Source organism: Nesoenas mayeri (assembly GCF_963082525.1).
Source record: "Nesoenas mayeri genome assembly, chromosome: 33".
NCBI classification, from domain to species: domain Eukaryota; kingdom Metazoa; phylum Chordata; class Aves; order Columbiformes; family Columbidae; genus Nesoenas; species Nesoenas mayeri.
In genome coordinates this window covers 210132-225371 of record NC_137573.1, presented here as the reverse complement: position 1 = coordinate 225371, position 15240 = coordinate 210132, and the positions used below count along the sequence as shown (strand labels likewise).

The window sequence follows — 15240 nt, the reverse complement described above, 5'->3', positions numbered from 1 at the left end:
ACGTGACTTCCCTCCCGCTCTGTGGCGGGAGCCATCTTGGCGGTCACGTGACTCCCATGGGGCCTTGTGGCGGGACCCTGGTCTGGGGTCACATGACTCCCATGATGCTTCGCAGCGGGAGCCGTGGCAGAGGTCACGTGACTCCCATAGTGCCTTGAGGGAGGGGCCATGTCTGGGGTCATGTGACTCCCGTGATGCTCAGGAGCAGCGGCCATGTTTGAGGTCACGTGACTCCCAGGATGCTCAGGAATGGCGGCCATGTCTGGAGTCACGTGACTCTTATAGTGCCTTGGGGGAGGGGCCATGTCTGGGGTCACGTGACTCTCATGAAGCTCCACGGCGGGAGCCATATTGGAGGTCATGTGACTCCCATGAAGCTCAGCAACAGCGGCCATGTTTGAGGTCACGTGACTCCCATGACGCTTCACAGTGGGAGGTGCCATGTCGGGGGTCACATGACTCCCAGGATGCTCAGGAGCGGCGGCCATGTTTGGGGTCATGTGACACCCCTGAAGCTCCACAGCAGGAGCCATCTTGTAGGTCACATGACTGCCATGAAGCTCAGCAACAGCGGCCATCTTTGAGGTCACGTGACTCCCATGACGTTTCACAGCGGGAGCTGTGGCAAGGGTCACGTGACTCCCATAGTGCCTTGGGGGAGGGGCCATGTCTGGGGTCACGTGACTCTCATGTAGCTTCACGGCAGGAGCCATATTGGAGGTCACGTGACTCCCATGAAGCGCAGCAACAGCGGCCACGTTTGAGGTCACGTGACTCCCATGATGCTTCACGGCGGGACCCATGTCGGGGGTCACGTGACTCCCCTGATGCTCAGCGACAACATCCGGAGTCACGTGACCCCATGGAGGCCCCACGGCCAATGAGGAGCCGCTCCCATGATGCTTTGCGGCCGGAGCCAAATACGGGGTCACGTGACCCCCATGATGCTCAGCACCGGCGGCCATGTCTGGGGTCACGTGACTCCTATGATACTCCACGGCAGGAGCCATCTTTGGGGTCACGTGATTCCCATAGTGCCTTGCGGCAGGATCTATGTGAGAGGTCACGTGACTCCCAGGATGCACAGGAGCGGCGGCCATGTTTGAGGTCACGTGACTCCCGTAGTGCCTTGCGGGAGGGGCCATGTCTGGGGTCACGTGACTCTCACGATGCCCCACGGCGGGAGCCATCTTGGATGTCACGTGACTCTCATGAACCGCAGCAACAGCGGCCATGCTTGAGGTCACGTGACTCCCAGGATGCTCAGGAATGGCGGCCATGTCTGGGGTCACGTGACTCCCATGATGCTTCACAGCAGGAGCCATGGCAGGGGTCACGTGACTCCCATAGTGCCTCGCGGGAGGGGCCATGTCTGGGGTCACGTGACTCCCATGACGCTCAGGAGCGGCGGCCATGTCTGGGATCACGTGACTCTCATGATGCTCCACGGCGGGAGCCATCTTTGAGGTCACGTGACTCCCATGACGCTTCACAGCAGGACTCACGTGTGGGGTCACGTGACTCCCATGGTGCCTTGGGGGAGGTGCCATGTCTGGGGTCACGTGACTCCCATGATGCTCCACGACAGGACCCATGTTTGGGGTCACGTGACTCCCCTGAAGCTCCCCAACGGGAGCCATCTTGGGGATCACGTGACTCCCGTGATGCTCAGAATCTGCAGCCATGTCTGGGGTCACGTGACTCCCATGATGCTCAGGAATGGCGGCCATGTTTGGGGTCACGTGACTCCCACGACACTCAGCAACAGCGGCCATGTCTGCAGTCATGTGACTCCAATGATGCTGAGCACCGGCGGCCATGTTTGGGGTCATGTGACTCCCATGATGCTCAGCGGCCCCCGAGGGGCGGCGGCCAGAAGGTGGGGGGGGGATGGGGGGCGGAGCCATGGGGCTGATCTATGGGGCTGATCCCTGGGGCTGGTCTATGGGGCTGATCTATGGGGCTGATCCATGGGGTTGATCTATGGGGCTGATCTATGGGGCTGATCTATGGGGCTGGTCCATGGGGCTGATCTATGGGGCTGATCTATGGGTCTGGTCTATGGGGCTGATCCATGGGGCTGGTCTATGGGGCTGATCTATGGGGCTGATCCATGGGGCTGACCCATAGGTCAGATCCATGGGGCTGATCTATGGGTCTGTTTGTCCTGCAGGATCCGTGGGGCGCACTTATGGGGCACAATGGGGCTGGGGGGCAGCAGGAACCAGGTGAGGGGCTGGGGGTCACTTATGGGTCCAGGGGGGCACTTATGGGGCTGGGGGTCACTTATGGATCTGGGAGACACTTATGGGTCTGGGCGTCACTTATGGGTCTGGGGGACACTTGGGGGACACTTATGGGTCTGGGGGGTCACTTATGGGTCTGGAGATCACTTGGGGGTCACTTATGGGTCTGGGGAACACTTATGGGTCTTGGGGACACTTATGGGGCTGGGGGGTCACTTATGGGTCTGGGGGACACTTGGGGGACACTTATGGGTCTGGGAGTCACTTATGGGTCTGGGGGGTCACTTATGGGTCCAATGAGATACTTGTGGGTCCATGGGGGTCACTTATGGGTCCTGGGGGAGCACTTATGGGTCTGGGGGGTTCCCTTATGGGTCTGGGGGTCACTTATGGGTCTGGGGGTCACTTATGGGTCTGGGAGACACTTATGGGTCTGGGGGACACTTGGGGGTCACTTATGGGTCTGGGGGACACTTATGGGTCTGGGGGGTCACTTATGAGTCCAATGAGATACTTGTGGGTCCATGGGGGTCACTTATGGGTCCCTGCCCCCCATGTCCCCCCAGATTTAGGGGGTGACCCCGTCCTGCGGCTGTTGAGGGGGCGGCGCCGGGCGCTGCGGGGGCGGCTGCGGTATGAGCCCCGAACGCCTGGGTCCCTGGGGCACTCCTGGGTCCCTCCCGAACTCCTGGGTCCCTCCCGAACTCCTGGGTCCCCCCCGAACTCCTGGGTCCCTCCCTGAACTCCTGGGTCCATCCCTGAACTCCTGGGTCCCTTGGGGCACTCCTGGGTCCGTTCCCGAACTCCTGGGTCCTCCCTGACCTCCCGTGTCCCCCCCCGAACGCCTGGGTCCCCCCGGACTCCTGGGTCCCTCCCCGAACTCCTGGGTCCCTTGGGGCACTCCTGGGTCCCCCCCGAACTCCTGGGTCCCCTCCTGAACTCCTGGGGCCCTTGGGGCACTCCTGGGTCCCCTCCCGAACTCCTGGGTCCCTTGGGGCACTCCTGGGTCCCTCCCGAACTCCTGGGTTCCCTGGGGTACTCCTGGGTCCCTCCTGAACTCCTGGGTCCCTTGGGGCACTCCTGGGTCCCCGACACCCCCTTTTATCCCCCCATAGGGCCGTGGATTCTTTGCTGGCAGCGCTGGACCCCCCAAAAAATTTGAGGTGGGGGGAGTTGGCAATAAAGTGACTAAAACCCCCCAAAAAGTCCCTCGAGTGGGTGGAATTTTGGGGGGGGACCCCTTAACCCCTCCCCCACCCTTGGGGGGGGTCCCCAATTCTCCCCCTCCCCCCATTTCCCCCCAAACCCCCAAAATATGGGGGAACCCCTCCCTAACCCCATAATGGTTTTACCCCTCTGCCCAGAGCCCTATTAATGGCTTGGGGCTCCCACTTCCGGGACTACAACTCCCATGATGCTCCGCGGCGCCCCTAGGGTCCCATTATACCCGAAACTACAACTCCCATCACACCCCGCGCCGCCATAGACCGCTGTTTAAACCCACTTCCGGGACTACAACTCCCATGATGCCCCGCGGCCCCATAGAGTCCCATTATATCCCGACCCCGCCGGGACTACAAGTCCCGTGATGCCCCGCGGTTCCCGCGCTTTCCCACTTCCGGTGGAGCCGCCATGGCGGCCGCTCTGGGCCGCTGGGCCCGAACCGAGATGGAGCTGCCGCCCCCCCCGGGGCCGATGCTGCGCAGGTCGGACCCAAAAAGCCCCGAATTCACCCCAAAAACCCCGAGGGACTCCTGGGTCCCTCCTCTCCCGAACTCCTGGGTCCCTTCCCACCCGAACTCCTGGGTCCCTCCTCTCCGGAACTCCTGGGTCCCTCCTCTCCCGAACTCCTGGGTCCCTTCCCACCCGAACTCCTGGGTCCCTCCTCTCCCGAACTCCTGGGTCGCTTTCCTCCCGAACTCCTGGGTCCCTTGGGGCACTCCTGGGTCCTTTGGGGAACTCCCGGGTCCCTCCCGAACTCCTGGGTCCCCTCCCGAACTCCTGGGTCCCCTCCCGAACTCCTGGGTCCCTTGGGGCACTCCTGGGTCCCCTCCCGAACTCCTGGGTCCCTTGGGGAACTCCTGGGTCCCTCCCCGAACTCCTGGGTCCCTCCCCGAACTCCTGGGTCCCTTCCCTCCCGAATTCCTGGGTCCCTTCCCTCCCGAACTCCTGGGTCCCTTCCCTCCCGAACTCCTGGGTCCCTTGGGGCGCTCCTGGGTCCTTTGGGGAACTCCGATGTCCCCTCCCGAACTCCGGGGTCCCCTCCCGAACTCCTGGGTCCCTTGGGGCACTCCTGGGTCCCTCCCGCCCCCTGACCCCCATTTCTCTCCCCTCCCCCCCAGGTTGTGCTCGGGCTCCTGTGGCCCCATCTGGGAATTCGTCACCCGGCACGTGAGACACCCCAGGTGAGGGACCCAGGCGTCCGGGAGGGACCCAGGTGTCCGGGAGGGACCCAGGAGTTCCCCAAGGGACCCAGGAGTTCGGGGGGACCCAGGAGTTCGGGAGGGACCCAGGAGTTCGGGAGGGACCCAGGAGTTCGGGAGGGACCCAGGAGTTCGGGAGGGACCCAGGAGTTCTCCAAGGGACCCAGGAGTTCCCCAAGGGACCCAGGAGTTCGGGAGGGGACCCAGTTGTTCAGGAAGGGACCCAGGAGTTCCCCAAAGGACCCAGGAGTTCGGGAGGGACCCAAATAGGGGACCCAGGAGTTCCCCAAGGGACCCAGGAGTCCGGGAGGGGACCCAGGAGTTTGGGAGGGACCGAAATAGGGGACTCAGGAGTTCGGGAAGGGACCCAGGAGTTCCCCAAAGGACCCAGGAGTTCCCAAGGGACCCAGGAGTTCGGGGGGACCCAGGCGTCCGGGAGGGGTGGAGTTTAACGTGGGGGGGTCGTGATTTGTGTCCCCAGGACCGTGAAGAAGATTCGGGGGAACCTGCTTTGGAATCCGCTGCACCCCCAAAATGGGGGGGGACCCCAAAATAGGGGGGACCCCAATACATGGGGGGGACCCTAAAACATGGAGGGGCTGTAAAATTCATGGGGGGCCCCAAAGACCCACAGAGACACCCCCAAAAATGGGGGGGGACCCCAAAATATAGGGGAGTCCCCCCAAAACTGCTCCTTTGGTTTGGTCCTTAACTCGGGGTTCAGGTACCGGCACCTGGAGACGGAGGTGAGAGGGGACCCAGGAGTTCGGGAGGGACCCAGGAGTTCTGGGGGGGACCCAGGAGTTTGGGGGGGACCCAGGAGTTCTGGAGGGACCCAGGAGTTCTGGGAGGGACCCAGGAGTTCAGAGGGGGACCCAGGAGTTCGGGAGGGACCCAGGAGTTCTGGGGGGGACCCAGGAGTTCTTGGGGGGACCCAGGAGTTCGGGAAGGGACCCAGGAGTTCAGGGGGGACCCAGGAGTTCTCGGGGGGGACCCAGGAGTTCGGGAAGGGACCCAGGAGTTCGGGAGGGACCCAGGAGTTGGGGGGGGGACCCAGGAGTTGGGGGAGGGACCCAGGAGTTCGGGGAGGGACCCAGGAGTTCAGGGGGGACCCAGGAGTTCGGGGGGGGACCCAGGAGTGCAGGAGGGGACCCAGGAGTTCGGGGGGGGTCCTTGTTGAGGGTTGAGGGGGGGGGTATCACTGACCTTTGACCTTTGACCCTGCAGGGGGCGGGGCCGGCGCTGGGCGGGGCCGTTCAGCAGCTGCGACAGGAAGTTGGGGGGCTGGGGGGGGCCCTGGGGGGGGCCCAGGAGGCGGCGCTGGAGCTGGGTGAGCTATGGGGCCCGGACGCCTGGGTCCCTTATTGGGGGGGGGGGGGGGGTGTCACCGGACGCCTGGGTCCCTCTTTGGGGGTCACCGGACGCCTGGGTACCTTGGGGGGGGCTCACCGGACACCTGGGTCCCTTATGGGAGGGGGGTCACCGGATGCCTGGGTCCCTTATTGGGGGGGGGTCACCGGACGCCTCGGTCCTTTCCTGGGGGGGGTCACCGGATGGCTGGGTCCCTCCTTGGGGGTCACCGGACGCCTGGGTCCCTCCTTTGGGGTCACCGGACGCCTGGGTCCCTTGGGGGGGGGTCACCGGACGCCTGGGTCCCTTGGGGGGGGTCACCGGACGCCTGGGTCCCTTCTTGGGAGGGGTCACCGGACGCCTGGGTCCCTTCTTGGGTGGGGTCACCGGATGCCTGGGTCCCTTCCTGGGGGAGTCACCGGACGCCTGGTTCCCTTGGGGGGGGGTCACCGGATGCCTGGGTCCCTTGGGGGGGGGTCACCGGACGCCTGGGTCCCTTTCAGAGGCAGCGCTGGGGGCGGGGCTGTCCCGCCGGTGGGCGGAGCTTCGGCGAGGGGTGGAGCTGCAGCTGCTGGGGGCGGAGCTAAACCGGACCAATCAGCAGCTGGGGGCGTGGCCAGCGGGCCTGACCCCCCCCAAGGGGCCAGCGGTGGGCGGGGCTGCGGGGGCGGAGCCGGAAGTGCTGGTGAGTGACAGGGGGATGGGGCTTGGGGAGGGGGCGGAGCCGGAAGTGGGCGGGGCCTGACTGACTCCACCCACCCCCCCAGGGGGCGGTTCGGGCCGTGTGCAAAAGGCGAGCGGAGGTGCTGGGGGCGGGGCTGGAGGTGGAGCAGCCAATCAGGTGAGAGCAACTGCCTGTCAATCACTTCCATCTGTCAATCATTTTCACCTGTCAGACATTCCCCACCTGTCAGTCATTCCTCACCTGTCAATCATTCCCCACCTGTCAATCATTCCCCACCTGTCAATCATTCCCCACCTGTCAGTCATTCCCCACCTGTCAGTCATTCCCCACCTGTCAGTCATTCCCCACCTGTCAGTCATTCCTCACCTGTCAGTCATTTCCCCCTGTCAATCATTTCCCCCTGTCAATCATTTCCCCCTGTCAATCATTTCCCCCTGTCAATCATTTCCCCCTGTCAATCATTTCCCCCTGTCAATCATTTCCACCTGTCAATCATTTCCACCTGTCAATCATTCCCCACCTGTCAATCATTCCCCACCTGTCAATCATTTCAACCTGTCAGTCATTCCCCACCTGTCAGTCATTCCCCACCTGTCAATCATCCCCACCCATCAATTACCCCTGTCAATCAGCCTCATCTGTCAATCACCCCCACCTGTCAATCATCTCTACTCAGCAAATACCCTGTCAATCATCCCCAGCTGTCAATCATCCCCAGCTGTCAATCATCCCCACCAGCCAATTCATCCCAACCTGTCAATCACCCTCAGCAGTTTCTCATCCCCACTTGTCAATCATCCTTGTCAGTCATCACCCACCTGTCAATCGTCACCCACCTGTCAATCATCCCCACAGATCACAGGAGCTGATGCAGGCGGCCAATCAGTGCTGGAGGCGGGAGGCGGAGGTGGGAGGAGCCCCGGACGCCTGGGTCCCTCCTGGACTCCTGGGTCCCTTGGGGCACTCCTGGTTCCCTTGGGGCACTCCTGGGTCCCTCAGAACTCCTGGGTCCCTCCCTGAACTCCTGGGTTCCCCCCAAACTCCTGGGTCCCCCCCGAACTCCTGGCTCCCTTGGGACATTCGTGGGTCCCCTCTCGAACTCCTGGGTCCCCTCCCGAACTCCTAGGTCCCTCCCGAACTCCTGGTTCCCTTGGGGCACTCCTGGGTCCCCCCCCGAACTCCTGGCTCCATTGGGGCACTCCTGGGTCCCTCCCTGGACTCCTGGCTCCCTTGGGGCACTCCTGGGTCCCTCCCGAACTCCTGGTTCCCTTGGGGCACTCCTGGGTCCCTCCCTGAACACCTGGGTCCCTCCCTGAACTCCTGGGTCCCTCCTGAACTCCTGGCTCCCTTGGGGCACTCCTGGGTCCCTTCCCTCCCGAACTCCTGGGTCCCTCCCTGAACTCCTGGGTCCCTCCCGAACTCCTGGCTCCCTTGGGGCACTCCTGGCTCCCTTGGGGCACTCCTGGGTCCCTTGGGGCACTCCTGGGTCCCCTGACCCCGTGCGCCCCCCACAGGCCGTGCTGAGCCGCTACCCCCCCGCGTTGGTGCTTTGGGCTCTGCAACGATTGGCTGAGGAGAGTTCCCGCCATTGGTGGGTGTGGCCTGGGGGGGTGGGCGGGGCTTAAGGAGGGGGCGGGGCTTAATCTGGGCCCTTTCCCAGGGAGGCGGAGCCTGAGCGTGACCTTGAACTTGACCCCGAACTTGACCCCGAAGCTCCGCCCACTGTCAAGAGCCTCATCCAGGTGAGGGGGGGTCAAAGGTCATTGGGGTCAAAGGTCAATGGGGTGGGGCCAAAGGTCCTGGGGGTCAAAGGTCAATGGGGTGGGGTCAAAGGTCATTGGGGGGGTCAGGATTAATTTGGGGGTCTATGGGGTGATTTGGGTGTTCGGGGGCTGATTTGGGGTGTCCCCTCCAGGATCTATGGGGTGTCCCCCCAGGATCTATGGGGCAATTTGGGGATTCAGGGGCTGATTTGGGGTGACCCCCCAGGATCTATGGGGTGATTTGGGGGTTCGGGGGCTGATTTGGGGTGTCCCCCCAGGATCTATGGGGTGATCCCCCAGAATCTATGGGGCAATTTGGGGGTTCAGGGGCTGATTTGGGGTGTCCCCCCAGGATCTATGGGGTGTCCTCCCAGGATCTATGGGGTGATTTGGGGGTTCGGGGGCTGATTTGGGGTGTCCCCCCCAGGATCTATGGGGCGATTTGGGGGTTCGGGGGCTGATTTGGGGTGTCCCCCCCAGGATCTATGGGGTGATCCCCCAGGATCTATGGGGCGATTTGGGGGTTTAGGGGCTGATTTGGGGTGATCCCCCCAGGATCTATGGGGTGATCCCCCCAGGATCTATGGGGTGTCCCCCCAGGATCTATGGGGCGACCACCCAGGATCTATGGGGTGATTTGGGGGTTCGGGGGCTGATTTGGGGTGATCCCCCCCAGGATCTATGGGGTGTCCCCCCAGGATCTGTGGGGTGATTTGGGGGTTCAGGGGCTGATTTGAGGTGTCCCCCCCAGGATCTATGGGTCGCCGTGGGGTGTCTATGGGGCCGGCTGCCCCCCCTGGCCGCTCGGCTGCGCCCCCTGGAGCGGCAGCTGAACCACCTGATGCTGAAACTGGGGGGGGACCCCAAAACCCTGCAGGCCGCCAGGTACCAAAACACCCCCAAAATACCCCTTTGTACCCCCAAAATATCCCCTTGGACCCCAAAATAGCCCCTGGACCCCAAAATAGCCCATTGTACCCCAAAATATCCCCTGGGATCCCAGAACCTTCCGCTTCCCCCCAAAACTCCCATTGGACTCAATGGGGACCCCAAAACCCCATTGGGTTCTATGGGGGCCCCAAAATTCCCATTGGGTTCTATAGGGACCCCAAAACCCCCCCAAAACTCCCATTGGGTTCAATGGGGACCCCAAAACCTCCAATGGATTCAATGGGGACCCCAATTCCCCCCAGAACCCCTATTGGGTTCAGTGGGGACCCCAAAACCCCCATTGGGTTCAATAGCGACCAATTTCCCGCCAAAACCCCCATTGGACTCAATGGGGACCTGATTTCCCGCCAAAACCCCCATTGGACTCAATGGGGACCAATTTCCCGCCAAAACTCCCATTGGTTTCAATGGGACCCGATTTCCCGCCAAAACCCCCATTGGACTCAATGGGGACCGATTTCCCGCCAAAACCCCCATTGGTTTCAATGGAACCCGATTTCCCGCCAAAACCCCCATTGGTTTCAATGGAACCCGATTTCCGTCCAAAACTCCCATTGGTTTCAATGGGTCCCGATTTCCCGCCAAAACCCCCATTGGACTCAATGGGGACCAATTTCCCGCCAAAGCCCCCATTGGTTTCAATGGAACCCGATTTCCCTCCAAAACTCCCATTGGTTTCAATGGGTCCCGATTTCCCACCAAAACCCCCATTGGACTCAATGGGGACCTGATTTCCCGCCAAAACCCCCATTGGACTCAATGGGGACCAATTTCCCGCCAAAACTCCCATTGGTTTCAATGGGACCCGATTTCCCGCCAAAACCCCCATTGGACTCAATGGGGACCGATTTCCCGCCAAAACCCCCATTGGTTTCAATGGAACCCGATTTCCCACCAAAACTCCCATTGGTTTCAATGGGGACCAATTTCCCGCCAAAAACCCCCATTGGTTTCAATGGGACCCGATTTCCCGCCAAAACCCCCATTGGACTCAATGGGGACCGATTTCCCGCCAAAACCCCCATTGGTTTCAATGGGTCCCGATTTCCCACCAAAACCCCCATTGGACTCAATGGGGACCGATTTCCCGCCAAAACTCCATTGGTTTCAATGGGGACCAATTTCCCGCCAAAACCCCCATTGGTTTCAATGGGACCCGATTTCCCGCCAAAACCCCCATTGGTTTCAATGGGACCGATTTCCCGCCAAAACCCCCATTGGTTTCAATGGGGACCAATTTCCCGCCAAAACCCTCATTGGTTTCAATGGGACCCGATTTCCCGCTAAAACCCCCGTTTTTCTCAATGGGGACCCCAAACCCCACGTTTTCCCGCCCAAACGAGCCCCTGACGCGGCGTTTTCGGGGTCCCCCCGTTTTCGGGGTGCCCTAGGCTGGCCGTGGGGGTGGCGGGGCTGTCCGGGACCCGCCGGGCGCTGGATCGGGGGGTGCGGGGGCTGCGGGACCCCCCAAAAGCGGCGCCGGGGGACGAGAGGAGGCGGCTGAGCAGGCAACAGGGGGCGCTGGTGAGATTTGGGGGTACGGGGGGGTATTTTGGGGGTTCGAGGGGTTAAGGGGGGTCTTGGAAGATATTGGGGGGTCTTGAAGAATTTGGGGGGTTCAGGGGGTTATTGGGGGATCAGGGGGGTTCCTGGAGGGATATTGGGGTGTCATGGGAGATATTGGGGGGTTATTGGGGTTCAGGGGGGTCCTGGGGGATATTGGAGGATTCTGGGGTGTTATTGGGGGGGTCATTGTGCCCCGTATTGGGGGGTCATTGTGCCCCATTTTGGGGGGTTATTGGGGGGTCCTGGGGGTTATTGGGGTTCAGGGGGGTCCTGGGGGTTATTGGGGTGTCCTGGGGGTCACTGGGGGGTCCTGGTACCCCATTTTGGGGGGTTATTGGGGTGTCCTGGGGGGTTATTAGGGGGTCATTGTGCCCCATTTCGGGGGGTCATTGTGCCCCCATTTTGGGGAGTTATTGGGGGCTCCTGGGGGGTTATTGGGGTTCAGGGGGTCCTGTGGGATATTGGGATGTCCTGGGGGGTTATTGGGGGGTCACTGTGCCCCCGTTTTGGGGGGTTATTGGGGGCTCCTGGGGGGTTATTGTGGTTCAGGGGGGTCCTGTGGGATATTGGGGTGTCCTGGGGTGATATTGGGGTGTCCTGGGGGTCACTGGGGGGTCATTGTGCCCCGTTTTGGGGGTCCAGGTGCGGCGGGGCCGGCGGCTGCGGTTGCTCGTTGGCGCCACCCGGAGGCTCCGGGGGCGACTGCGCCCCCTGCAGGAGCAGGTGAGACACCCACCCCATGGGGGGGAAATGGGGGGGTCCTGGGGAATTGAGGGGTCACTGGAACATGGGGGGGGGGGGGATGGTGAGGGGGAGGGGGAAGAAATGGGGGGAGCATAAAATATGGGGGGGGGGAAGATAAGGGGGGGGAATAAATGGGGGGAGACAATGAATGGGAGGAATCAATGAATGGGGGGTCCCTAATAAATGGGGGGGGGGGAGCAATGAGTGGGGGGTCCCTAATAAATGGGGGGGGACCAGTAAATGGGGGTAACCAATCAATGGGGGGAACCAATTGAAGGGGGCTTCCCTAAATATATGGGGGGGTCCCTAATAAATGGGGGGGGACCAATAAATGGGAGTAACCAATGAATGGGGGGAACCAATTAAGGGGGCTTCCCTAAATATATGGGGGGGTCCCAAATAAATGGGGGAGGAACCCAATGAATGGGGGGAACCAATGAATGTGAGGGACCCCAAGGTGGGGGGAACCCAATGAATGGGGGGGACCAATGAATGGGGGGGACCAATGAATGGGGGGGACCCAATGCATGGGGGGAATCAATGAATGGGGGGTCCAAATAAATGGGGGAGGAACCCAATGAATGGGGGGGACCCTAAATTGGGGGGGACCCAATGAATGGGGGGAATCAATAAATGGGGGGAACCAATGAGTGAGGGGGACCAATGAATGGGGGGAAACCAATGAATGGGGGGGGAACCAATGAATGGGGGGAACAATGAATGGGGGGAAATCAATGAATGGGGGGAACTAATGGATGGGGGGGAATCAATGAATAGGGGGGGAACCAATGAATGGGGGGCACCAATAAATGGGGGGGAATCAATGAACAGGGGGTCCCCTAAATATATGGGGGGGGTCCCAAATAAATGGGGGAGGAACCCAATGAATGGGGGGGACCCTAAATTGGGGGGGAATCAATGAATGGGGGAAACCAATAAATGGGGGGGACCAATAAATGGGGGGACCCCAAATAAATGAGGGGGACTCCAAATTGGGGGGAATCCAATGAATGGGGGGGACCCTAAATTGGGGGGGACCCAACGAATGGGGGAAATCAATGAATGGGAGGAATCAATGAATGGGGGGAACCAATGAATGGGGGGATCAATGAATGGGGGGGGTCCCCTAAATATATGGGGGGGTCTCATATAAATGGGGGAGGAACCCAATGAATGGGAGGAGCCAATAAATGGGGAGAACCAATGAATGGGGGGAATCAATAAATGGGGGGAACCAATGAATGGGGGGGGACCCAGTCGGGGGAGAATTAATGAATGGGGGGGTCCCTAATAATTGGGGGGACCCCAAATTGGGGGGGACCCAATGAATGGGGGGAATCAATGAATGGGGGGGAACCAATGAATGGGGGGAACAAATGAAAAGGGGGGGGACCCCAAATAAATGGGGGAACCAATAAATGGGGGGGACCCCAAATAAATGGGGGGACCCAATGAATGGGAGGGACCCAATAATTGGGGGGAGACCCCGAATAAATAGGGGGGACCCCAAATTGGGGGGAACCCAATGAATGAGGGGAAACAATAAATGGGGGGGACCAAATAAATGGTGGGAACCATTAAATGGGGGGGGACCCCAAATAAATGGGGGTGGGGGGTAATAAATAGGGGGAGCCAATTTTTGGGGTGATTTCCCCCATTTTTGGGGTCCCCCCCTGACCCTCCCCCTCCCCCATTGCAGGTGCGGGGGGAGGGGCGGGTGGGACCCCCCCCATCTCTGGTGGGGGAGGGGCAGCGGCTGCAGCGCTTACTGGGAGAACTGGGAGCACTGGGAGAGGCCCCCCCGAGGTGAGCCGGACGCCTGGGTCCACTATGGGGGGGGGGGGTCCCCGGACGCCTGGGTCCACTATGGGGGGGGGCAGTTCCCGGATGCCTGGGTCCACTATGCGGGGGGTGGGTTCCCCGGATGCCTGGGTCCACTATGGTGGGGGATCCCCGGACGCCTGGGTCCCTTATGGGGGGGTTCCCCGGATGCCTGGGACCACTATGGGGCGGGGGGTGGTTCCCGGATGCCTGGGTCCACTATGGGGGGGTCACCCGGACGCCTGGGTCCCTTATGTAGAGTGGGATCCCCGGACGCCTGGGTCCCTTATTGGGGGGTTGGAGGCTCACCCGGACGCCTGGGTCCCTTATTGGGGGGTTGGAGGCTCACCCGGACACCTGGGTCCCTTATTGGGGGGGGTCACTTGGATACCTGAGGCCCTATTATGGGGATAATGGGGGGTCCCCGGACACCTGGGTCCATTATTGGGGGGGGGGATCCTCGGCCTGGGTCCCTTATGTTGGGTGGGATCCCCGGACGCCTGGGTCCCTTATTGGGGTTTGGGGGGTCACCCGGACGCCTGGGTCCCTTATGTAGGGTGGGATCCCCGGACACCTGGGTCCCTTATGGGGGGAGATCCCCGGACTGCTGGGTCCCTTATTGGGGTTTGGGGGGTCACTCGGACGCCTGGGTCCCTTATGTAGGGTGAGATCCCCGGACGTCTGGGTCTCTTATTGGGGGGGGATCCCCGGATGCCTGGGTCCCTTACTGGGGGGTTGGAGGGTCACCCAGATGCCTGGGTCCCTTATGGGGGAGGGTCCCCGGACACCTGGGTCCCTTGGTGGGGGTGGGGGGATGTCACCCGGACGCCTGGGTCCCTTGCACTAACCCCCCCCGCCCCAATTTAAGCCCCGCCCCGCCCCCTCTGCTGCCTGTTTCCCGCGCTCTGGGGCTCCCGCCATATAAGGTACGTGTGGGCGTGGCCATTGGAGAGTGGGCGTGGCCGGGGGGTGTGGGCGGGGCCACTTGTGCTCAAGCTCCGCCCCCCCAGGCCCCCCAGGGGGCGCTGCGCAGGGCGGCCCAGCTCAAACAGGAAACGCGTCATTGGGGGGCGGGGCCTGAGGAGGAGGCGTGGCCAGAACTGCCCCGCTCCATAGGTGAGTGTATGGGGGGGGCGGGGCTTAAAGGGGGTGGGGGTTAAAGGGGGTGGAGTTTAAGGAGTGGGGGTTTAAGGGGGTGGGGCTTAAAGGGGGTGGAGTTTAAGGGGTGGGGCTTAAAGGGGGTGGAATTTAAGGAGCGGAGTTTAAGGGGGTGGGGCTTAAAGGGGGTGGGGTTTAAGGGGGTGGGGCTTAATGGGGGTGGAGTTTAAGGGGCGGGGTTTAAGGGGGTGGGGCTTAAGGGGGTGGGGTTTAAGGGGTGGGGTTTAAGGGGGTGGGGCTTAAAGGGGCCAGAATTAAATGGGGCTTAAAGGGGCGGGGCTTAATGGGCGGGGCTTAAAGGGAGGTGGGGCTTAATGGGTGGGGATGGAAGGGGCGGGCTTACAGGGTGGGGCTTAAAGGCAGGCGGGATTTAAGGGGGTGTGGCTTAAAGAGGGTGGGGTTTAGGGGGGTGGGGCTTAAGGAGGGAAGATTAAGGGGGCGGGGCTTAAAGGGGTGGGGCTTAAAAGGGGTGGGATCAATGGGGTGGGGTATAAAGGGGCGGGGGTTTAAGGGGGGTGGGGTATAAAGGGGGC

The 15240-nt window shown here is 61.7% G+C and overlaps 1 protein-coding gene and 1 long non-coding RNA gene across 2 annotated transcripts in view; both read left to right on the top strand.

Moving 5' to 3' along the window:
* The first annotated feature begins 3864 nt into the window (after positions 1 to 3864).
* LOC308051206 lies at positions 3865 to 5305 on the top strand. The gene is made up of 3 exons (XR_013923448.1): positions 3865 to 3952; positions 4589 to 4651; positions 5151 to 5305. It is a non-coding gene; the product is annotated as an uncharacterized lncRNA (long non-coding RNA).
* A 917-nt stretch (positions 5306 to 6222) lies between these two features.
* Positions 6223 to 15240, top strand: part of NPHS1 (NPHS1 adhesion molecule, nephrin) — a gene marked incomplete at its 5' end in the record, with an annotated part of 39760 nt that continues 30742 nt past the window's right edge. The window contains 12 exon segments of the mRNA XM_080361536.1: positions 6223 to 6244; positions 6523 to 6704; positions 6787 to 6860; positions 7560 to 7611; positions 8219 to 8295; positions 8365 to 8446; positions 9219 to 9352; positions 10810 to 10942; positions 11627 to 11707; positions 13428 to 13534; positions 14418 to 14475; positions 14560 to 14665. Coding sequence (XP_080217662.1) covers positions 6223 to 6244; positions 6523 to 6704; positions 6787 to 6860; positions 7560 to 7611; positions 8219 to 8295; positions 8365 to 8446; positions 9219 to 9352; positions 10810 to 10942; positions 11627 to 11707; positions 13428 to 13534; positions 14418 to 14475; positions 14560 to 14665 — 1108 coding nt within the window.